This window comes from Glycine max, chromosome 6 (genome assembly GCF_000004515.6).
Source record: "Glycine max cultivar Williams 82 chromosome 6, Glycine_max_v4.0, whole genome shotgun sequence".
NCBI lineage: Eukaryota > Viridiplantae > Streptophyta > Magnoliopsida > Fabales > Fabaceae > Glycine > Glycine max.
Window position 1 is genome coordinate 10,912,062 of NC_038242.2, and position 21,748 is coordinate 10,933,809.

Consider the following 21,748-nt stretch of genomic DNA (forward strand, 5'->3'; position numbering starts at 1 on the left):
TATGAGATGATGACAAATTAATTGTTGAAAAATGAAAAAAAAAATAGTCTTTGAATACTAAATAGCACAACAACTTAGTCCGTAGACAATTTAATAATGAATTAGTTTCTAAATTTTGTCATTTATCATTAAATTATTTTTTAAAATTATAATTTATCATCAAATTAATCCTTAAATATTATAATTTAATAATAAAATAGTTTCATAAATTTAATAATATAATTAATTTATCATACTTTTTACATATTTAAAATCTAAATTTATATTTTTTATTTTTCATGAATCAATTTATCATCATGTTACATTTCCCAAAACAAATTTGATTATTTATCATAGAAAAGTTGGCCGGTGTGCTTCTTTAATAGTTAAATAAATAAATAGTTATTTTTAATTATTTTTTTTCCAGTAATGCATTTCGAATAAAAATAGTTTATCTGGACTTGGGCCCGGCCCGGCCCGGATCTATATTTTCAAAACTAAGAATGCTACAAAGTGCCGCTAAAAGAAAGCAATATCAGCTTCTTGGTGGAAACTGAAATTGATGAATGTAGAGTCCAGAAATCACCTTGGTAAAGTTGCGATATTAAATTTAGTCGTCTGAATTTGATTTCTTTGTGATCTTTCAGATCCTTCATCACTGCAACTTCTCTTTCTTTCTCTATTGATTTCCAAGACTTGTTACTGGTTCTGTCTTGAAAGCACAATGTTTAAACTTTTGATGCAATACGGTATTGGGGTTTCTTTAAACACCGAATTTGAAAAATTAGGGTTATACATTTCTTATTTATCTTTATCCAAAAACCCTAAACCCTCAATTGTTTCGAATCAAAATTAGGGTATATGAGCCATGAAAACGGAAAAGTGCGGTTGTTAAACTTATGAGATTGTTTGGTTAGCGATTTGTCTGAATGCCAAATATAAATTCCGTTTTTAACTGCGAAGAATCTCTACCTCACTTCGTTGCATCGTCGTTTTAGTCGCTCGAACCTGCAAGCACACTTTAGTCTATTCTCTCAGCGGTGGAGAATTGAATTCTTGAATTGAAGCCTTTGTCCCTGTCGCCGAGATTCAATATTTCTCCATCATAGAATTCTTGAATTGAAATTGTCCAGCATTTAAGGACAATAACAATGCTAAATATGCGACTGCATAGGATGCAAATATTACTAAATATTGATGTTTCTTGTGTAAGTATTACCAAATATTGATGTTTCTTGCGACACGGGTCATTTAATGCAATTGGTTGTTCTAATGCTGTTGTTCTATATGTTTTGTTGTTTAGTAATTTACTGTATGAGTGATAGTTTCATTTTTAAGGATTCTGTTTCCTTACCTTCTGGTTCTGATTTACTACAACAAAAAGGAAAAAAAGGACAGTGGAAGCTTGCTTCAATGTCGTTGATAAAAATGAGGTAGACAAAGAAATTGCCCGGATGTTCTATGCCTTTGCACTTCCATTTTCAACGGCCAAAAATTCATATTTTCGCCAGTTTGTGTATAAATTGGCAAATAGTAAGTTGGCAGGATATGTTCCTCCAACATACAACAAGTTGAGAACTATGTTTCTCAACGCATGTGAATGCTTTACTTCAACCTTTTCGGGATTCTTGGAAAAAGAAGGGACAGGCAGAAGAGGCCTCTTATCAACGTCATGGTTGCATCTGGTGGAGGATCTATGTTTCTCAAATCTTTTGACACAAGTGCAAACATAAAAGATGCAGACTATGTTGCTAGTCTTTTTCAAGATGTTATCCATAAAGAAGGGGCTCACAATGTGGTTTAAATCATCACTGATAATGCGGGGAGCTTCAAAGCCGTGGGTTTGAGCATTGAGGCCAAATATCCCCTCATTTTCTCGATGCCTTGTGTGGTGCACACAGTGAATTTGGCACTCAAAGCAATATGCGAACCACCCAACAATTCAAGCCAATATAACGAGTGTAAGTGGATCTATGCCTTAATGTCAGATTGTGATGACATTATTACTTTTGTTTCGCATCATGGCAAAGCTCTTGCGATTTTTCAAAAATATTCAACTCACGTACTGTTAAAGGTAGCGGAAACACGCTTTGCCTCTCATGTTATGATGGCAGAAAGATTGTTACAAGTAAAAAATGCTCTGGAAAAGATGGTTTTAGATGCTGAATGGAAAAGTTTTAGCAAGACAAATTTTGAGAGTAAGGCTGACAAAGTTAAAGAATGTGTATTTTTTTTATAGATGGTGGGATAAATAAGAATACTTCCTGAGTTTTACTACCCCCATTTATGATATGATAAGGAAAGGTGATACTGATACTCCTTGTTTGCATTTGATATATGATATGTGGGACTCTATGATTGAAGAAGTGAGGGAGAAAGTTTTTGAGCATGAGGGTCAGGATGTAGTTATTGGTTAGTCCACTTTTTTTTATGTTCTTCAAGGTGTTTTGGAAGCAAGGCGGAACAAAAGCAATACTTCCCTTCACTGTTTGGCGCATTTGCTAGTTCCAAAGTACTATAGTGAGTCTTGGTTACAAGGAGAGAGTGGAATGGTACCCAGGGTTGCACCTAATGAAGATTAAGAAGTATCTCTCAATAGAGATAAATGTTTCAAAAAGATGTTCACAAATTCTGATGATCTTAAAAAAGTGTATGTTGAGTATGGACAGTTCTTAGAGGTTTTGGGCTTTTTTAGTGAAGCTCATGTAATGGAAGCTAGGGTGTATGAAGAGCCCTTGAGTTGGTGGGCCAGTTATGGTTCATCGACACCAACATTGCAAGCTCTAGCATATAAGTTGCTTTCACAGCCTGCATCTTCCTCTTGTTGTGAAAGAAACTAGAGTTTTTTTTCTGGTATCCAAAGTCTCGAGAGAAATAAATTAGCTTCAAGTAGGACTGAGGACCTCATCTATGTTCACACCAACCTGTGAATGTTGTCTAGAAAGAAGGAAGAGTACAAGGTTGGTTCATCAAGCTATTGGGATGTTGGTAAGTTTTTAATATTTTAAACTTATTTTCTATTTCAGTTTTTTATTCAATTTTTGGCTAATTGATTTTCTGTCATTGCTTTTTTAGGTGGATATGTACTTCTTGTGGATGATGACTATGTTGACACTTTTGCGAATCTGTTTGTTGATGACCCGGAGATTGAAGGTGTGCTTTTCAATGATGAAGAAGAGCAAGTGAACTGACTTGGTGGCTGGTGCTGGTAGAAGATGCTGCTGGCTGATGAATCTGCTAGTTGAAGATGCTGCTGACCCGGAGATTATGCTGCTGCTTTTCTGTAAGTTATGTTTATGTTTTTTTTTTTCATGTTATTTGAGTTTTGGAATTGGAATTGGAGTTTGTTGAACTTTAGATTATGCTCCTGGTTGAATTGAGTATTTATATTTTGTGATATATTTCTCTAACCTGAAATCAAACATGTGAAAATATATCCTAAATCAATTTTGGATTCATAATTAATCCCCTAATGTCAAACCAAACACACACTTATTCATCTAAAAAGTTAGGGTATATCATTCCTATAAGGATGTCCTTGCCTCTCAAAATGGAAAAGTGTGGTTGCTATTATGAGATCGATTTCTTATTCATTTGAAAAATTAGGGTATGTAAGTCTTATACGGATGTCCACGTCCCTTTAAACGAAAGAGTGAGTTGCTGAAAATTAGGGTGTGCAAAGTCTATAAGGTTGGCCTTGAGTCCCTGACCCTGAAATTTGCCACTATGAGATGAAAAAGGATGTTAATCTTGGTGCTTAATGATCCTTAATTGAGCTGCATGTTCAAATCTTTGTTTCAAGATTTTAAATCTAGATGGAATGCTTTGATTACCCTATGATGTTATGGTGACTCTGAATGCAATTTCAATATGAATTAAAATTCATAATATGAAAATTTAGTGAAGCAACCTAAACGGAATTGCTGAATTGCAGTTTTGACTTTTTATTCTTATTGTAATTTTCAGATGGAGTGTTTGAGTTGTCTCTTAATTCAACCACATGATCAAATCTGGCTGCAAGATCTAATTTTTAATTGGAACGATATGCCATGATAACCTAATTGAAATTAGAGTTACTTTTAGGCATGATGTAAAACTTGGATGGTATAATTACCCTAAATGGAATTCCAATATGAATTTCTATTCATAAATTGGTAAATTGAGATGCTATACACCCTAAATGACATTTGCCCAAATAACAGTTTGAATTTTTACTCCTATCATCAAGCTAGTGGTATGCTTGAGCGTTGGTAGCCCTTAATCTGATTACTAGATTATTTCAACTTTATTTAGATTAGTTGAATTGTTTTTGGGGTGTTTAGATGTCTAGGTTAATCTGTGATCCAAGTTGATCTAATTATAATTCTAAGTGTTTAAGTTAAATCTGACTCAATTCGTTTAAGATCTTATTATATTATTTTTTTTCAATCTAACCAACTTAACTCATATAATTAAATTTATTATTATATAATTTAATTATTAAATATAAAACATTATAATTTATTAAATTAAATCATCTATATTTTTTTCTTTTTTAAGTTATTGTTTTTATTCTTATCTTAATTTTGTTTACAGTTTCAGATACTAATACAATAATTTATTTTTATCTAAAATAAAAATATTATATTAAAACTAAAATTATTAATTCTATTAGTTAAATTTTATCACAATTTTATCTTTTTTTGTGTGTATTTAGTAATTATATATTTATAAAATTTTAGACAAAAATAAATTATTCTTTCTTAAAAAAATTGTTTTTATAGAATATAAAATAATTTTTAAATATTCAAATTCAATCAATTCAATTTATTTATGATTGGTTAGGTTGGATAGTAAAAAATATTCACAAACTTGACCCATTAAATTTTGATTGGCCTGAGTAACCATTTTATCAAATCTGATCAAATACAACTCGTTAACATCCCTGAATTATTTAGTGAAATTTAGTATATAATTTAAGTTTTTGTTCTTATTTGATTTTTGCAGTTATAATATTTTGTTTTATTTTTCTCCGAAGCATCCTATAGTCCCACTGGCGAAGTATGTGTGAATGGGGTTTTCATCTATTCCTCACATGTCTCGTGTTTCCAAGATCTTTCGCAACGACGATTTTGTGGTAAAGGTTTTCTTTCTCTCTCTCTCTCTCTCTCTCTCTCTTTTTTCCGTTTAATTGATTGACATGTAACTTTTATTTTGAATCTGGGCCTGGCTGCTGATAAATTGCATTTGATGTTGGTTGGTGTAGCCGACTTAACTGGTACGAAATATTTGAATTCAACTCGCTCAAAAGGGTTGTACTTTTGTTAAATTAAATTTACCATGTATATAGTTAATTATAATAGTTAATTTGATCTCGTGAAATATATGTACTTAAACTTATATTTAAAAATATATTAATATATGCAAAAATAATTTTCTACATATATTAATTTATTTATGTGATTCGTAATTTGTCATTTATAGATCAAATGTAGATGCAGTGCCGTATGTGGTATAATTAAACATGAGTCTAAACTCTAAAGAGAAGCGGCACAAAAGATAAACATTTTTTTTTGGGAAAATTGATTACAAGTTCAATTGAATTGACTCCATAATTGTTAATTAAAAGAAGTCATCAGGTAAACCAGGGGCCGTTTTGGTTTTAATCATTTTATATTTGTTTGTTCTATTATATTATGGTGGCAGATATGTGTGTGCACTTGGCTTTTCGTTTGGAATAATGGTTGGTGCATAATGGTCCAATCTGATAAAACTCACCATTTCATATTTAATATTTATGTGATATGATAAAAAAAATTAGGGTTTAGTATTTTCAGTTCCTATTTCTGTTATTAATTTCTGATTTTTATCTCTCTTAAACCTTTTTTGTTCCTGTCATTGGGGACTATGTCTAAAAGTAATGACAAAGAGAATTAAAAGTAAGAAAAAAAAATTAAGAAACATTGATCAATAAAAAAAATCAAAACTAAAAATAGAGATCCTAAAAAATTTAGGCACTAAATTTTTATACAAGTATTTTTAAGTATGATTTCTTAACTACTTAAAATATTATTTAATCCTCTCCTCATCTCATTTCTTTAGATGGAAGGAGTATGTGTAAAGATATTTTTCGAATGTATATTTTCTTAAAACCACTATAATTATATATATCAAAATATATAATAAATACAGTCGTGGATTTAATCAGTACTATATAAGTTGGCTGAATTCTTTACTAGGAAATTTCATACACAGTCTTCAAACGTGCACACACACGCTCGCTTTTTCTTTCCTAACTTCGGAGTTCGACCACCATTGATTTGGTTAGTTTGATAACTTTGACTAGCCCATTGTTTTTGTGGTAGTTATCGACTATTAAAAAAATTCTTTTTTTTTCTTCTCTCACTTCTTTTTATTTAAGCCAAGTTTTCTTTTTCTTTTTTCTAACACTCGTTTTTTTTTTTACTTTTATAGATGTATGAAATTGATTTTAGACTTTCAGAAGTTATTCAAATTCTCGTTCTTATTTCTCGTTTGAAATGATTTACGACTACATAATAATAATAATAATAATAATAATAATTTATTTTGACACGAGTAAAAAAAAAAGATGAAAAAAGGAAGAAAGAAACAGGAACGAACTCATATCGCATATATATAGGTGGTCCCTAACAAATAAATTTATTCAAGGTAATACGCACCCTTGGCCTTTAATTAAGTTTCGAATTCATTTTACTCGCAAGCAATTATCGTGAAATCAAGCAAATAACAAACGTTTTTCTGTAAAAAAAAAAAATCTTTTTTTTAAACTAGCAAATAACAAACGTTGAAAACCTATAAATGAACTAATAATGGAAAATAGAAATATTAAATCTTATGAAATATCAACTTAATAATCTCTCTCTTGTTTTTTAGGATGAATGAATAAAGAAACACATGTATCAAATAATTTAGAGGATTTCAAAAGTTTCTTTAAAAAGATTTAAATCCTCTTAACTGTCTAAGGTAGTAACAAAAAAAATTAAAAGTAGCAAGTGTGTGCATTTAATGTTATGAGAAATATTTTTTACCTTTTTAGGTATTTTATCTTTTAATTCATAAGAAATTAAAAAATGTCTTGGGAAAACATAGCTATTTCCTTTTTTAATCTTCTTTACTATATTAAATTTTATGTTTTAAGAGAAATATTTATTTTCAGAAAAAAATTGAACATCAGAGTATTGCTCAAATTGAGTTCAAGTTTAAATAAATAACTTTTTTAAAAGAATTGTATCGAATATAGATTAAGATAAATTCTTCTTAAAAATACCTTTACTCCCTAATTTTCCAAACCTATATTTATTTCAGTATTTCCTTTAAAGAAAAAAAAGTTGACTTTCTTCGCATAGACATCACATATAAAACTAAAAGAAAATGTTAAATTAAAAAAAATTATTTTCATTAAGTAAAATGTTTCTATAATTGTATTGAAAATTTTGGTTGATGAGAACTTTCTAATAAAATCTCCAATAAATATAGCTTGTATTTAATTATCATAAAAACTTTCTGGTTTTAGGTTCATAAGTTTGAAAAATCAAATAGTACTATATATTTCCTTAAAAAGATAATGCATTTAAAATAAACAAATAAATAAAATAAATAAAGAGCCTGAACTGATGCATTAAAGTGTGGATGACCGGCCTTTCTTTAAAAAGAAAATTAAAAGCATGGACGTTTACTACTACTTTCCAAACTCCAAATTATTTAATAGTTCTAATTTCTAAATCACTCAAACTATCTGTAAAAAAATCACCCAAATCATAAAATTATTTAATATATTATTTTTTAGCTTAAATACGTTTCCTTAAAATTGATATTTTTTAGTTTTTATATTCATAAAATATTTTTTATCTGATTAAAGAAAAAAACACAAATTGTGTATCTAAATAGCCAAAAATAAATTAAAAATGACAAAAAATATTTTGCAAATTTCACAGATTAAAAATACAAATTTAGCAAAAGAATATGATGCGTGAGAGTTATTATAAACCTGATTTAGACAACAAAAAGTAATATTTCTAAATTTAAGGGATTGAGTGTGTGTTTGGATATATGTTGATAAAATTGGTTGTAAATAAAATTGATTTTAATTAGAATTAATATTAAAGTAACGAGATTTATGTTTGAATAATTTTGATTAGAATTAATTTAAAGTAAAATTTAGTATAAATATTTTAACTTAATGCAAAAGTTACGGAAGTATCTGTTTGGGAGTATGTTATGAAAATTGTTTTCGAAATAATATAATTTATGTTTAGATATTTTATTATAAAATTAAATTAGGACTAAAATTTAGTAATTTTTTTAATATAACATACTAGTTACTCAAAATTATTTAAACTTAAGTCAATTTTGAATTTTTTTTTTCTGACGAAAAATTAAACATATAAAAATATATTTAAAATCAATTTTAAATTTAGAATTAATTTGTCAACACCAAATTAAACAAACACTTAAAGTTATTTTAATTCATAATCAATTTTGAAATTTTAATTTCTTCTTCAACATATAAAAAAGAATTCAAAATCAATTATTCTGCAATGGAAATCAATTTTGGAAAACGCACTAAAAATATATTTTAATTTTTTTATGAGAGATTCATTTCTGCGTACATGTCAAATGTGTAATTTCAAGATTCTACAAGGCTGTTTTCGCTGCCACAAAAAAATAGTGGCATATATAAGAAGCACATGGCTATGTAAGCAAAGCAGTCACCACAGAGAGAGAGGTTTTGATGCAACGCTGTCACTGAGAAAGGATCTCTATCTACGAAGGAGCGGAATAAAACCCTTCTCTCTGGTAAGCTAAGTGTTGTTGTCACCAACCAAACCAAGAATCTCTTTTTCGTCGATGCATAAGAATCACGTTTTTTGTTAATTCACTTTTGGGGGTTTGGGTTTGGTTTGGTGGCTGTTCCCTTTCACGATTCTTTCTTTAGATCCTCTCTTGACTCTTTATTCTTTATGAAATTGTGGGTTTGACTTAAATTTCTCTGGGTTTGTTGATTTCGTGGCAGTGATTAAGAGAATGGCTTCAGATCGGAAACTTCACACTTTTGAGGAGGTGGCAAAGCACAACCAGACCAAGGATTGCTGGCTCATCATTTCTGGCAAGGTCTGTTTTTTTCTTTATTTCTTTTCAAGAATTTTGATTTGCTTTAAATGATTGATTGATTCTCTGATAGAAATATCAACGAATTGAAAATGAAATCAGGGGTTTTAGTATATATGCTTTTTTGGGGTTTAAGTAAATGCTTCATTTGATTTGTTTGTTAATGATGATGGCGTTTGATCTCTTCATGCGTGTCCTTTTTGTCCTGCTATATTGAATATCTTGTGCATTTGTATCTGACTGATAATTCCGTTTTGCATTAGCATCTTTAGATGACTTTTATTTATCTTTGTCAAGGTTTTAGATTGCGGTCGTGGATACTCCATAAACCTTGACTATTGCCTGTGAAATTGCAGTTGCGGACTGTCTTTTAGACCTTGATCTTTAGTGTTAATTCTATTAAGCGCAGCTGTTTGAATAAATGACCTTAGTGTGTCCTTGTGAGAGACACTCGAGCATTATTCTCAAATATCTATTTCTCAACTTGTATATTCATTATATTGTGCATGCTGTCACTTGAATTGTTTTTCTATTTTTTTTGGGTGAGAATCACCTGAATTCTTTTGATGTGTGAGTGTGAATGATTTGGATTAACCTACTGATTTATTTAGTTTTTTATGTGAGGTGGGATTTGGGAGGGGAAGCTTTTCAAGTAAGCCTCCCCCTTCTTTGGGAGTTTCTTAAAATAGTGGGAGTAAGACAGGGACTATCATGTAACCCCTCATCATGTATTGGTTTTCATGGCTCTTTTAAGGTTTTCTCAATTTGGATGGTTTATGAGGATTTTAAACATCCAAACAATGGGAAAGAAATTCATTAACCTCACATACTCTTCCTCTAGTCCATTAGTTTAAACATTTGTTTCCTTCTCCTTTTGTCACCTTCCAACTCTCAAACATCACAGCAAGTGTCATCCTGATTACTCTCATTGTAGCAGCACAATAAATCCTTTTTTTATATTCAAGTTTTTATGTTTCTAGTTGAAATAGCAATATTCTAGGCATATATATGCTTTGAGGGGTGATCTTCCTTAGACACTAAAGTCTAGGGTAGCCCCGTTGCTCTTCTGATGCAATTTGATGTTGCCTTCCATAACACATCCTTTATACAATACACTGTCTCATGTGGACATTTGGCAGGAGGAAACCCTCTTTCACTATTCTGAACATTAGCAGAAGCAAACTTATTTTTCACTATTTAAGCTTTACCTGAGATTGTAATGCCTCATTTTGAGGCTATTCAAACACCCTAAGCATGCAGAACCCCATGTACAAAGAAATTATTAACTACATAACTTTTGAATTTCAGTTCTAGCTTGAGTTCTAGTTTTGTTATGACGTTAGTTTCTGTCACTGAACAAAGTTGTGTGCTTCAACAATATTAGGTGTATGATGTCACCCCTTTCATGGAGGATCATCCCGGAGGTGATGAGGTTTTGTTATCTGCAACAGGTATGTTTATATCATCTGAAGATTATTATTATTAATAAAAGCAACAAAGGGTAGCCATATTGATATTGATTATGCTCTGTGGATTGCAGGGAAAGATGCAACCAATGACTTTGAAGATGTGGGGCACAGTGATTCTGCTAGAGATATGATGGAAAAATACTACATTGGTGAGATTGATGCATCAACCGTCCCACTAAAACGGACCTACATTCCACCTCAGCAAGCTCAGTACAATCCTGATAAGACTCCAGAATTTGTGATCAAGATTTTGCAGTTCCTGGTCCCTCTCCTGATCTTGGGCTTGGCCTTTGTTGTGCGACACTACACCAAGAAAGAGTAGAGTTGTTCCTTCTTTATCACATTGGACAATGGTGAAGGGTCTGTTAGCTATTTTATAGTGTCATTTAAAGGACAGTGTTTAGTTTCTTTCTGGGGTCTGAGAATTGAATCTGGATTTAGACCATATAGTTCAGTAAGCCAATGTTTTCCAACTTTCTTTGGCAATGGTATTAGTGTTATTGTGACCGGAGAACCTAATGTTGGACGATTAGTTTTGTTTGGTTTCGTTTTATTCTGGGTCTTTGCTGCTTCTTTAATAACTTGTTTCTTTTCTTCTTTATTTATCACCCTATCTCCTGGCTTAATTTGCTCACCGTAAGGCCCTTCTATTTTACGAACATGCATGAGCAAGATGCTAGGAGCAATTAGCTCTTTACCACGCCGTTCGTAGGTACAACTAAAGGTTACTTCGTGATTGAGCGATAAACACGAAGTTACCCTCCCTAAAGGGTGTTACTACTCTTTGCTATTCATCAATGGATTGGAACTTGGAACATGGAACATGGAACATGCTTAAAATATGATGGGGTGAGTTACATGGTTAATAAAAAAAGAAGTTAACTGATGTATTTACAAAGGACAAGCAAAAGAGTATGAACTAAAGTCTCAAAGCTTTGAAGGAAAGGTGGAGATGGAGATGGAAGAGGAGAAACGTTAAACATCAATCAAAACAATGAATGTGGTGAATTTTTAAATTCTCATGCAATGGTGAAACTAGCAGATTTTGAAAAAGATAATAATAAATGAGCGAGTTTGATATGGAACTGTTGAAAGGGGTAGCAAGTTTCATGGAGCATGGGCCAGGCTCTGAAGCTAGCAATGTTGTTTCTGAGTACAGATGGCAGCCTAGTGGAAAGACTAGCCGATGTTCATGAAGCAAGGTTTGATCCTTCTAGCATAGTAAGTTCCCGTAAAAACAAGCCTTGAAAAATGTTTGTCTTGTAAGTTGAGATTTTTTTAATTTTAGTTCCTGTAACATTTTCTTTGTTTACTTTTGTGTTTTAATCCATGTAAGCATAAATTTATGAATATTAAAAATGAAAAAAATCTTAAAAGAATTAAAATTAAAAAGATGTAAGTTTACACGAATGAAATGTGAATAATTTTTTTTTTTACAAAATTCAAATCTGAGAAAACAGAAATTTACAAGAATTAAAAATATATTTAAACTTAAATAAAAAGAACGATTAACTAATGATATTGGTGATATAATTCATAGGATCTATGATGCCACTCAGTATGACTTCTTGTTTTTGATGTGTCCAAATATCAATATCAACACTTGAACATCTAATATAATAATATATGGTATTGTTCAATATGATTTGCTCTATTTTTTATTTAAATTATATAGCTAATTGTATGCTGTTTCAGGTTGTGTAATAAACTAAAACTCTTAATTGGATATGTCCAAGTTACACACGTCATCACATTTCTAAAAAAGTTGATAATCAAATTGGTCCACTAAAATTTCGTTTTTTACCACCTTAGTTATTCAGATTTTGTTATTAAACTAGTCCTTTAAAATTTTAATTTGCCGTCAAATCACTTTTTTTTTTTTTAACAAACCACAAGAACAATATGGCATATATTCATCCACCTATATTTTTTAAATAACTTTTGTGACATTTTTCACCACTTTAGATATCCAATGAGAATGTCTAAGGTGGGGAAATCGGATAGGTGGTCTAAAGTGACGAAGTGTTTTATGAGCATTAGATATATTAGTTAAATATTCAATGGTTAGGATTGTTTAATTGTTACTGGTTGTTTCAGTTTTTAACATTTAATTTTGTTTTGCCTATTATTTTTCATACTACTTTACTACCCCTCGGCCATATTTTAGTCTTCACCGTTGAACAACATTGTTGGGGTTCAACTCCCGTCTACCACGACCATTTGCCACAATCCAAACACTGCTACTCAGGCTAAGGAATCAATCCAAGAAATGTAAAGCCCAACACACAACAATTTGTAATACTAATCAACAGGAAAAAAAAAACAGTAGAAAAAGAAACAAAAATCTTTCTGCCACTAGAAGATTTGTCGAACGCCACCATCGGAAGTGATTTCTGGCAAGTACGCTTTTTTCTCCTCCCTTCTTCCTCTCCTTCTCTTTTTCCCTATCTTTCTTAGAAGACACTAAAGTCGTTGCCTGATGCTTCCTCCGTTTCCATCTTCAAATTTGCTTCGCAATTAGATCTAATTTACACTCAGAAGTCAAAACAAGTGAACAACAACTCCTAAACACTATTTTACACGTGCTGGTTCCTCAGGTTTTCAATTACTTTTTAATGTCATTGTCAAGTTTAAAAAAATATGTATAAAAGAGTAAATTGGTTTAACCTCTTATTCCCTTATCTTACTTCCCCACCTTCCACATCGTCTCCAAAGATTTTGCTATCCTTAAGGTACTTGTTAGATGGTAGACCGAATCTTTCATAAATGAATTTGATGATTATATCTTTATATGATAAATATGATAATAATTTAAATATTTGAAAGACTAATTTCGTAACTATTTTTTTTTTAAGGACTAACGTGTCTAAAGGGTTTTGGTTTTCTCAAAATTGTAATTGTAATGTAAATGTGTAGTGTCATTTACTGACTTCTCAAATAAAAAGTAATACTAAAACTTTTGTACATGAAAAATGTACAGATGAAAATTGGATAGGCAATAGGGGGAGGGGGTTGCCTAAAAGCCACAACACGAATATCCGTACGTTGCCCATTGCTTATTGGTGTGCTTCGAGTGGTGGTAGAAAAAGTGATAAAGAAGCAATACATGTGATGAGAACTATATTTGTGAAAAACGTTCACAAAAATATAATGAAAAGAAAAGTGCAAGAAAATTGTTTTGGACAAGGAAAAAATGAAAGAAAAGAAAAGGGAACTGCACAAGGAAGAGAACGAAAGGAAACCAAAGAAAGGAGGAAGAAATAAGACACTTGCGAGTGGAGAAAAGAACCTTCCAGGGAGTGTAAACGTTGAAAAATTGAAGATGCTATTAATATGGAGGATTTGGTTGCATTTGAGATAAGAAGGAAAAGAAGAAGAAAAATAATAAGAGAAAAGAGGGCAATTTTTTTAAAAAAATGATTTTTTTATTCTTTGAGTTATACTGTGACATCGTAACACCTGTTAAGAGTTTTTTCCTTTTCAGTTTTTCAATTTAAAAGTAACAAATTTGAATTTATGATCACAAATTTAGTTTTACCATAAATTAATAAAAGATTTTTACTTGTACCTCAAAGCAAACGTATTAGTCCAGTAAAAAAAATTGTATTAATTAGCATTAATGCATCACATCAATATATATAAGCATCATACACTTCATTTTTTTTATCAAAATTTATTCCAAAATTTAAACAATGAAATATACCCAACTTATTTGAAAGGATGAAATATATATACAGAAAAAAAGTAGAAGAACAAAATCATAATTAGGAGAAAATTCCTACCCGAGACACATGTAGACAAATGAGTTAGCCAAATACTATCATGCAAGAGTTTTGTGGTAAACAAACTTTGTATGACAAATGCCATGTGTGAATTTTTTTTTGGGAAATTAATATAGCATGATTAAATAATTAAATTGATAAATTTAACTTTTATATATATATATATATATATATATATATATATATATATATATATATATATATATATATAATATTAGAGTATCTTTAATAGAAGTTCTTGAGTTCAAAAACCTTTGTCCATCATATCTATCATTATTTTTGTTTAAGAATTCTTCATGCTAGAGGTTGAGTTTCAGGGTAATAACTCATATTTTTTTAAAAATATATAATTTTTTTAATGCCATTTGAGATAAAAGAGAAACTCTATTTTTTTCTTGTGCAAGTAAAATCTAATAACCCAAATTGGTAGGGACGAATCTAGCAAAAAAAAAATAATATTAGGAGGACCAAATATAACCTAAATAATTTTATAATAAAAATATACATTAATTATTTATTTATACCTTTTAAAAAATACTTATTTATAAGGAAAATAAATCTAAAATCTATTAAGTGAATTTCAACGAATGTGTTGTACAACTTAATATTTGTTTTTATTATACTATCTTATTGGTATGAAATACTTACAAACTTTGTCAATGATTAATCTTTATCGGAAAACCTAATAATCTATCTTTATTGGTTCTTCCCTCCCAATCGAAAAATTATTAGGTGGTCCAAGACTATTACATCACCTATGATCTTGAGTAATAATCATGTAACACATAAATAACTTAATATTTTAAAATTATAAAAATTCCTTAAATTAAGGAACAACACAATTAATTTTTATTATATAGTTACCGAGTATATCTTTAATTGTTCATGTGTCACATGATTATCAGTCGAAATTATGAATGACATGGTGGTCTTAAAATCACCTAATAATTTCTCATCACAATCACTTTTTGTTTCTACCCACAAAATTCAAACCCAAAATCTTACTTGAGTCCATTACTACTAGGACCAATAATTTATTAGTGTACAACTTAATATTTGATTTATTTTCTATAATTAAAGTCTTCAAATAAAAATAATTAATTTAATATTAAAATTGAAAAATCAGGGGGACAAGGCCCCTCTCCCCTACACTTCAATCTGTCATGCAAATTGAATTCTACCACTAGAGTAAAAAATGATAAAAATTCTTGCATCTTATGTGATATCATGGGACCTACAATAAGTGATTCAAGAATCTAAAATGAATTTTTTCACTAAATATGCTCGTAGAGATTTTATTTTATCTAATTTAACACTTAGTATCATTTAAGAAGAGAGTGAGAGTGTAAAAGTTAGAGGGTATAGTTGGGCCCTCTGACTTTTTTATATTATTCTTCTGCAATTTATAATAATAATTTTTACATGACAAGGCCTGAAAAATGCCTCTAGAATGAATCTTGTGATTTCAACGTTGTATTGCTTAATAGATTTGTCAAATACTATGCTTTGGGACTACTATGTTCATCCTCCAGATAAGATTCTCTATTTCTTAGATATGTCGAATTTTAAGGGCTTGAACTTAACAATGTTGGGCTAATACATTAGTTTTTCTTTTTTGATATAGATCGGTGTGAAACTTCGTAACTGTACTATAGTTGATGTAGGATCGTAAGATTCTCTATTTCTTAGATGTGCTGAATCCAAAACCCGAACTTCATTATGTTGAGCTAATACATTAGCTTTTCTCTTTTGAATCCCAACCGTGTTATATAATTTTTCTTCAATTTAATAAGTAGGAGAGGGAAGTGTTAGGCTGATAAATAAGCTAGGCGGAGCTTACGATTTAAGTAGAAGAAGGGAAGTGTTAGGGCTGATAAATAAGTAAAGTTACGTGGTCAATTTATGAGGCAATAATTATACTACAAGGCTTAACTTAAGCAGTAACCCTCAAACTCACATCACATGATATGCAATGCAACTCGGTCAGCAGCATCTAAAAGAGTCAAAAGGACTCGTGAGTTCGGTTTCAGTCAAAAAGGACAACATTCATAATTGTCGACAATATCTCAGCCTCTTCTAACGGTTACATGCACCTACCACTCCTGCTTTTCGCAAAGGTGCTCCCAGATGTGTCCCAAATCAGAAAGCTGAAAAAGAAATCAAAAGAAAAGGAATGGAGCCAGCGTGAAAATAAAGAAAAGAGAAAGATGCCATCTAAATCTAGCCAATTTCAATGCCCAAATTAAGGCAACATTGTCGAAACTAGACCCTTGTAAATAAGCATTAAGCAGTGGCAAATTTCAGCAAGCAGCCATGCCATCTACATCTAACCCAACTTCAATCCCCACATGCGCCAACATTGTCGAAATCAGAGAGTCTCGAAAATAAGAAGTGGCAAATTCAGCATGCAGCAGCAGGCTTCGTTGTAATATAAAAACTCGACATTTGCAGAATTTTTGGATGCGAAGGAGAAATTGGGCAGCTTGAAAGCAAAGATCTTTTGACCATATTATAATCTAGTAGTTTGTTTTAAGTATCAACTGCAGTCATCGGAATGATGTCTCTATTTTCATTTTGTCATGAAGGGTGACCACCAAGTTATGTGCATCATCCAGCAGCTTCCAAACATCAAGGTGCCCAGCCATGCCATTGCATTCCTTGAGGATCTCGTCCATGCTGCTATACTTCTCAATAATTAGTTTCCTCCTCTGTAAAACTGAAGCTGCTATTGCGTAAAGCAACAGATCATCTGTAGGTGGAGCTCGCTGCCTAATTCTGCTCCATGCAGATTTCCCAATACCAGCTCTGATTGCTGCTTGATCTGCCCACATTACTTCCCACAGGCAAAGAGTCTGTTCAAATGTCAACTCCCTTCTAAACAATACCACCACCATCCTATACACAAAAAAGCAATCCTCAGCCTGAAGCTTCTGCAGATGCCTAAACAGATGGCCATCCTTGAACTTGATAATCTTTGCAACTATATCAAGTTGCCTCCTAATACCCACCTCATCAAGCCTGAAATTTTGCCGAGCCTTTTTCATGAATCCAACAAAACACCAGAAAGCCTCATGATCTTCGGGTATAACACTAACTATAGGAGATAGCAGATCACTCATACCCTGGCAGTAGCCAATTTCAGGGTCGTATAAAGCATATGCTTCGAGAATAGCAACTAGTCGAGCAGCATGAAAGATTCTGCTGGCATCTAGGTGACTATAATCCTTCAACCCAACAGCCTCAGCAGAACGATATGCCCTACTGTCTGGTACAATTGCTTGAGAAGGGGAGTATGGCATCCATTCTGCATTCGCACGTACTGCATCAAGTCGGATTATCCTTTGCCATGTGGCAAAATCTTCATTTGTCCATTGTTTTGATGGGACTTTCATCGGTGAGGGAGAAGAATTTTCCTTGGGAGTTGTCTTGGAACTGTTCTCCTCCTGACCATCGTCAGAAGGAAATGTCTGAATTATTTCAGGACCTTCTGAGGAGTCTGAATCAGTGAAATCGGTATCCAGTGCAGAGGCATCAGCATTGCTGATGTTTGGAGCATCATCTCCTTCCAACAAGGCACTAGATGGATCATCATCTGAATATTCAGCATCTGGGCTTCGTTCCTCACTAGAAAGAGATTCTCTGGCACTCGTTGCATCTTCAGAACTAGGAGAACCATAATCTTGAATAAAACTTCCACTATCTCCTTCATAGCTGATTTCACCTATTTCATTAAATTTAAAGCTCCCGGTGCTGTGCTTTAGCAGTTGGCGGCATTGTCTGCGGAGTTTCTCATACTCCTTTCTGCATTTATGGATTCAGCATAAAAGTAACATTATGTTAAACTCAGCAAACAGAAGAGGGAAGCACACATAAAATAAAGTTATAACAATGATGGATCAAGCATGAATGTGGGGATCCAATATATATGCTTACCTATTTTGAGTTCTTATAGCATCCCTTTCTTCTTTGGCACTGTCCAAGTCATAGCTGTATAATTGAATATGTAATCAGAAACCATAGAAAAGATATCTATAAAAATGAATACATGTAGAAAAGATGTGGGATGGGGAGATTCTAATGACATAAGGGAGAAGGAAATCAGTATCCTTCCTAATACATAACATGAAGCAAAGAATCAAGTTTGTGGTATTATAATTCATAAATGAAAGATGACTAAGGTTCTTCCCAATCAAGTAATGCAGGACATGCACTAAAATTTAAAAAGGAGAAAGGCACTTCAAATTGCCCTGAGTAACTGTATGTCAATTCCGTATCTCTTGTCCGTCTAAAGTTTCCATAATCCATATGTCCTAGATCCCAAGTATGTAACAAATAAATAGTAAGCATTATTTTGAAATGAAACATAAAAGATAACATGCTTACACTCCAAGTAGGAATGGCCAAACTTCAGCTCTGATACTAGGATCAACACCCTGCATCAGATATTTATAATGAAATCAATTTCAAAGAGAAACACCGAAACAAAAAATTTAAAATCTAGATGATCAGATTATTAAACTCACTCCACTGCGAACTCTTTTCAAGAACTTAATTCCACCATCCCGTATTCTCCCATCTTGGGTAAACAAGCTTTTCCATTGCTGAGGTGTTAGGACATGTTTTCTTTTCCTGCGTGACCATGGTGATTTAAGACGACCCCTGAAATTTTGCCAAAAGAATTATTCAATATTACTGCTTGTAAGTCAATTTTAGAATAGAGAATAGGCAGCAATCATTTAAGAAATTTAGAGTGAAAGGAACACAGAAAATATAAATTCTTCATTATTAAAAGCAAATGCAAATCACAGTGCTGCAGCATAACAGATACATTTTTTCAAGCCGATTGTGGCTTACTTCTTTCCCCATGGAAAAATTGAGCAAGCACATAACATAAAAGTTTTAGTAATTTAAAATTACAAAAGTGTGCATGACATTCTGCCACAAATTTCATACATTTTCATTTCATTACTGCTTATGGATTCTGGTGTAAAATGTAAAACTGATTTAGTAACTTACTGCCAAAACAATTAAATGCTGTCGGTGCTAGAAGCCATAAATTTCATAGTAAATAACTTAATATTGCAATATGCAGCAAAAAATTTACATATGAAATTTGTGATATTTGTGATATGAAAATGAATTATATCAAGTTTGAGAAATCCGAGTTTAAGTAATGAATTATATCAACAGTTGAGTTCTAGTCCAATGTGAATTTCAGCACTGACGTCAATAATATTACGTTTGTTGTTGTGTACTGCTAAAATTAAACAACACAACCTTGGAATGCTAAACAGTTGATTCCGAAATCCAGTGAGATAACAGCATCACCATTGTCAGTTTAAATTTGTAACTTTAGAAGTAAATTATATTATGGGCATGCAATTTAACTGTCCTTGAAGACTTGAACACATCAACACCCCTCAGATAATATATCTAGTTTAAAGCTTCAAAATTATAAACCTTGATGCAACAGGTTGATTGAAAGACAACTACTATAATATACTTTCTTAAATCTCCTTAGCTAAAAATTTAATTAGGTTCAGTAAATATAATTTTTTCAGTCTCCTAATGAACACACACACTAAACATACTCTATCACAGATCTCCCTCTATAGCACGGGAAGGAACACACAAGACAAACAGGGGTTTTGATGTCCGATCAAGATCACCATTTAGTTAGGGTTTTTTCACCCACTATTGATTTGACACGAGAAAAGGAATAAGAGGAAAGGAACTTCAGATTAAAGAAATCTCTCAAACACAAAAAACAAAATTTTCCCCACCAAAAATGAAGAGAGATCTGTCTCCCTCCCACTACCTCGTCCTCCTCAACCCTTCTTTCACCTTTCACAGACAAATCGGAATTATTTTTTTTTTAAATTTTGAAAAAATTGTTTGCAATTCGAACAAATCAATGAATCAACCAGAGAAACACAAATGCTGACGAACAAAGAGACCGAAACAAGAAACGCAACACACACAAGTTGATCAACCTAAGCGGACACTGACACCAACACTTGAGATGCGCAGAAGTGGAGATCTGGCACGAAATGAAACACACAAAGTAATAGAAATCTCAGCGCTGAATTAAAAAAAGTTCAAAAAAAATTGAACAGAGAATAGAAAGGAAGAAGAACTCACCGATCAGAGGACGAACAAGAAGCTGGTGAGGAAGAAGTGACAACGAATAGAACCGATCGCAAATGGATCCACGACGAGGAGGAAGACGACGACGACGACGAAGGAGAGGAATTCGAAGACGACGATTGCGAATTGTGACTTCGTCTAAGGGGATTCATCTATAACTCCCTTCTATGTACACTTTTTTTTGGTTTTGTTTTTGTTTTCTCCTTTTTAGTGTGACAAAATCGGAATCGAAAACAGTATCCTCTCTCTCTCTAGCTAGGGTTTTTGCGATTGCGAGATTTCGACGATGCTCTCTCTAATTCGTTCATTCGAGAAAGAGTTCTTAGGTTTTCTTTACCTACTGGCACCGCAGAAGACGAGGGCGACGACAGCAAGGCCGGCGAGGGCCGTGAAGAGCACCGCCGGAGTAACCGCCGCCGCGGCCATGGAGAAGAACCTGGCGGCGCCGGCGACGAAGTGAGTGTCGTTGGTGGGGTTCGAGTGAGTAAAAGTGAGCATGGAGGGTAAAATTACAAAAACGCCCTTGATAAGATCCCCGGTTTGTTCCTAAATTTGTTGTTAGAGAGAAAAGAATAGAATAGAAGAAGAGAGTGGAGTGTGAAGAGAGAAAGGACTGAGATGGAAATAAATAGAAAGGAAGACTGGTAGAAGAGTAGGGAAGGGAACCCAAACCAAAACCAGAATCTAATCTAATATATGCCTTTGTGCTTTCATAGCGAAATGAAGGGGAGAAGAGCGAAACGCTGTCGTTTTTCTCTCTCCGTATTATCACATCATTCAAACTTTCAAACTAACTAACTAATCTCAATCTTCTTGCTAGAGCCGGAGGTTTCAATTAATTAATGAGAAAATAATGGGAGATTATGCCAACAAGATTATTATCTTCTTTCATCCATTAATTAATAAATTGCCTTCTAACCCAATCTAATCATCGGGTCAATTACTTTATTTCCAGTAAAGCGATTAAATGTTGCAGTCCTATACTTCCGTAATGCAAGTAATTTCTTTGTCCGTTTGGAAAAGTTGTTCACTTTTTTTTCTCTGTATTATTAAAATTAAATTAAAACCAGTCTATTACGAAGTTGGTATGGCTATTCGTAAGAGGATTTTTCGTTTAAAACTTCAACGCCATTGCCACTATTATGAACAAATGAGAATGTGTTACTTATAAAATTAGTTTTCTTAATAAATTAGGTAATTATGTAGCAAACAGAATCGCATGGCAATAATCAAATTAAAATT

At 32.3% G+C, this 21,748-nt stretch overlaps 2 protein-coding genes and 1 long non-coding RNA gene across 4 annotated transcripts; 2 read left to right on the top strand and 1 right to left on the bottom strand.

Annotated features, from left to right (window-relative positions):
• The first annotated feature begins 519 nt into the window (after positions 1 to 519).
• LOC100789740 (uncharacterized) lies at positions 520 to 5,400 on the top strand. Its single transcript, XR_414678.3, has 3 exons — positions 520 to 2,967; positions 3,055 to 3,262; positions 4,966 to 5,400. It is a non-coding gene; the product is annotated as an uncharacterized lncRNA (long non-coding RNA).
• A 3,306-nt stretch (positions 5,401 to 8,706) lies between these two features.
• On the top strand, positions 8,707 to 11,086 carry LOC100305929 (uncharacterized). The gene is given in 4 exon segments (NM_001248159.2): positions 8,707 to 8,796; positions 9,014 to 9,111; positions 10,493 to 10,559; positions 10,649 to 11,086. Coding segments are annotated over 3 exon segments (405 nt in total). The 5' UTR covers positions 8,707 to 8,796; positions 9,014 to 9,024; the 3' UTR covers positions 10,900 to 11,086.
• Positions 11,087 to 16,351: 5,265 nt separating this feature from the next.
• On the bottom strand, positions 16,352 to 21,319 carry LOC100791150 (rab GTPase-activating protein 22). Of its 2 annotated transcripts, none has more exons than XM_006581606.4 (5): positions 20,844 to 21,319; positions 18,883 to 19,018; positions 18,743 to 18,792; positions 18,293 to 18,346; positions 16,352 to 18,160 (listed from the first exon to the last, which is right to left on the bottom strand). In XM_006581606.4, the coding sequence occupies exons 1-5, from the start codon at positions 21,002 to 21,004 to the stop codon at positions 16,906 to 16,908; spliced, it is 1,656 nt and encodes a 551-aa protein (XP_006581669.1). In that variant the 5' UTR covers positions 21,005 to 21,319; the 3' UTR covers positions 16,352 to 16,905. The 2 variants fall into 2 exon arrangements, with proteins under 2 accessions (XP_006581669.1, XP_003526739.1); XM_003526691.5 differs by having other exon boundaries at positions 20,501 to 21,316.
• Positions 21,320 to 21,748: the final 429 nt, after the last annotated feature.

Coding starts and splice junctions, on each gene's coding strand:
- LOC100791150 (XM_006581606.4), bottom strand. CDS start 21,004: ATGCTCACTTTTACTCACTCGAACCCCACCAACGACACTCACTTCGTC. Junction 19,019..20,843: donor GTCTTCTGCGGTGCCAGTAG/GTAAAGAAAACC, acceptor GCAAAATTTCAG/GGGTCGTCTTAAATCACCAT. Junction 18,793..18,882: donor TGAAAAGAGTTCGCAGTGGA/GTGAGTTTAATA, acceptor TATCTGATGCAG/GGTGTTGATCCTAGTATCAG.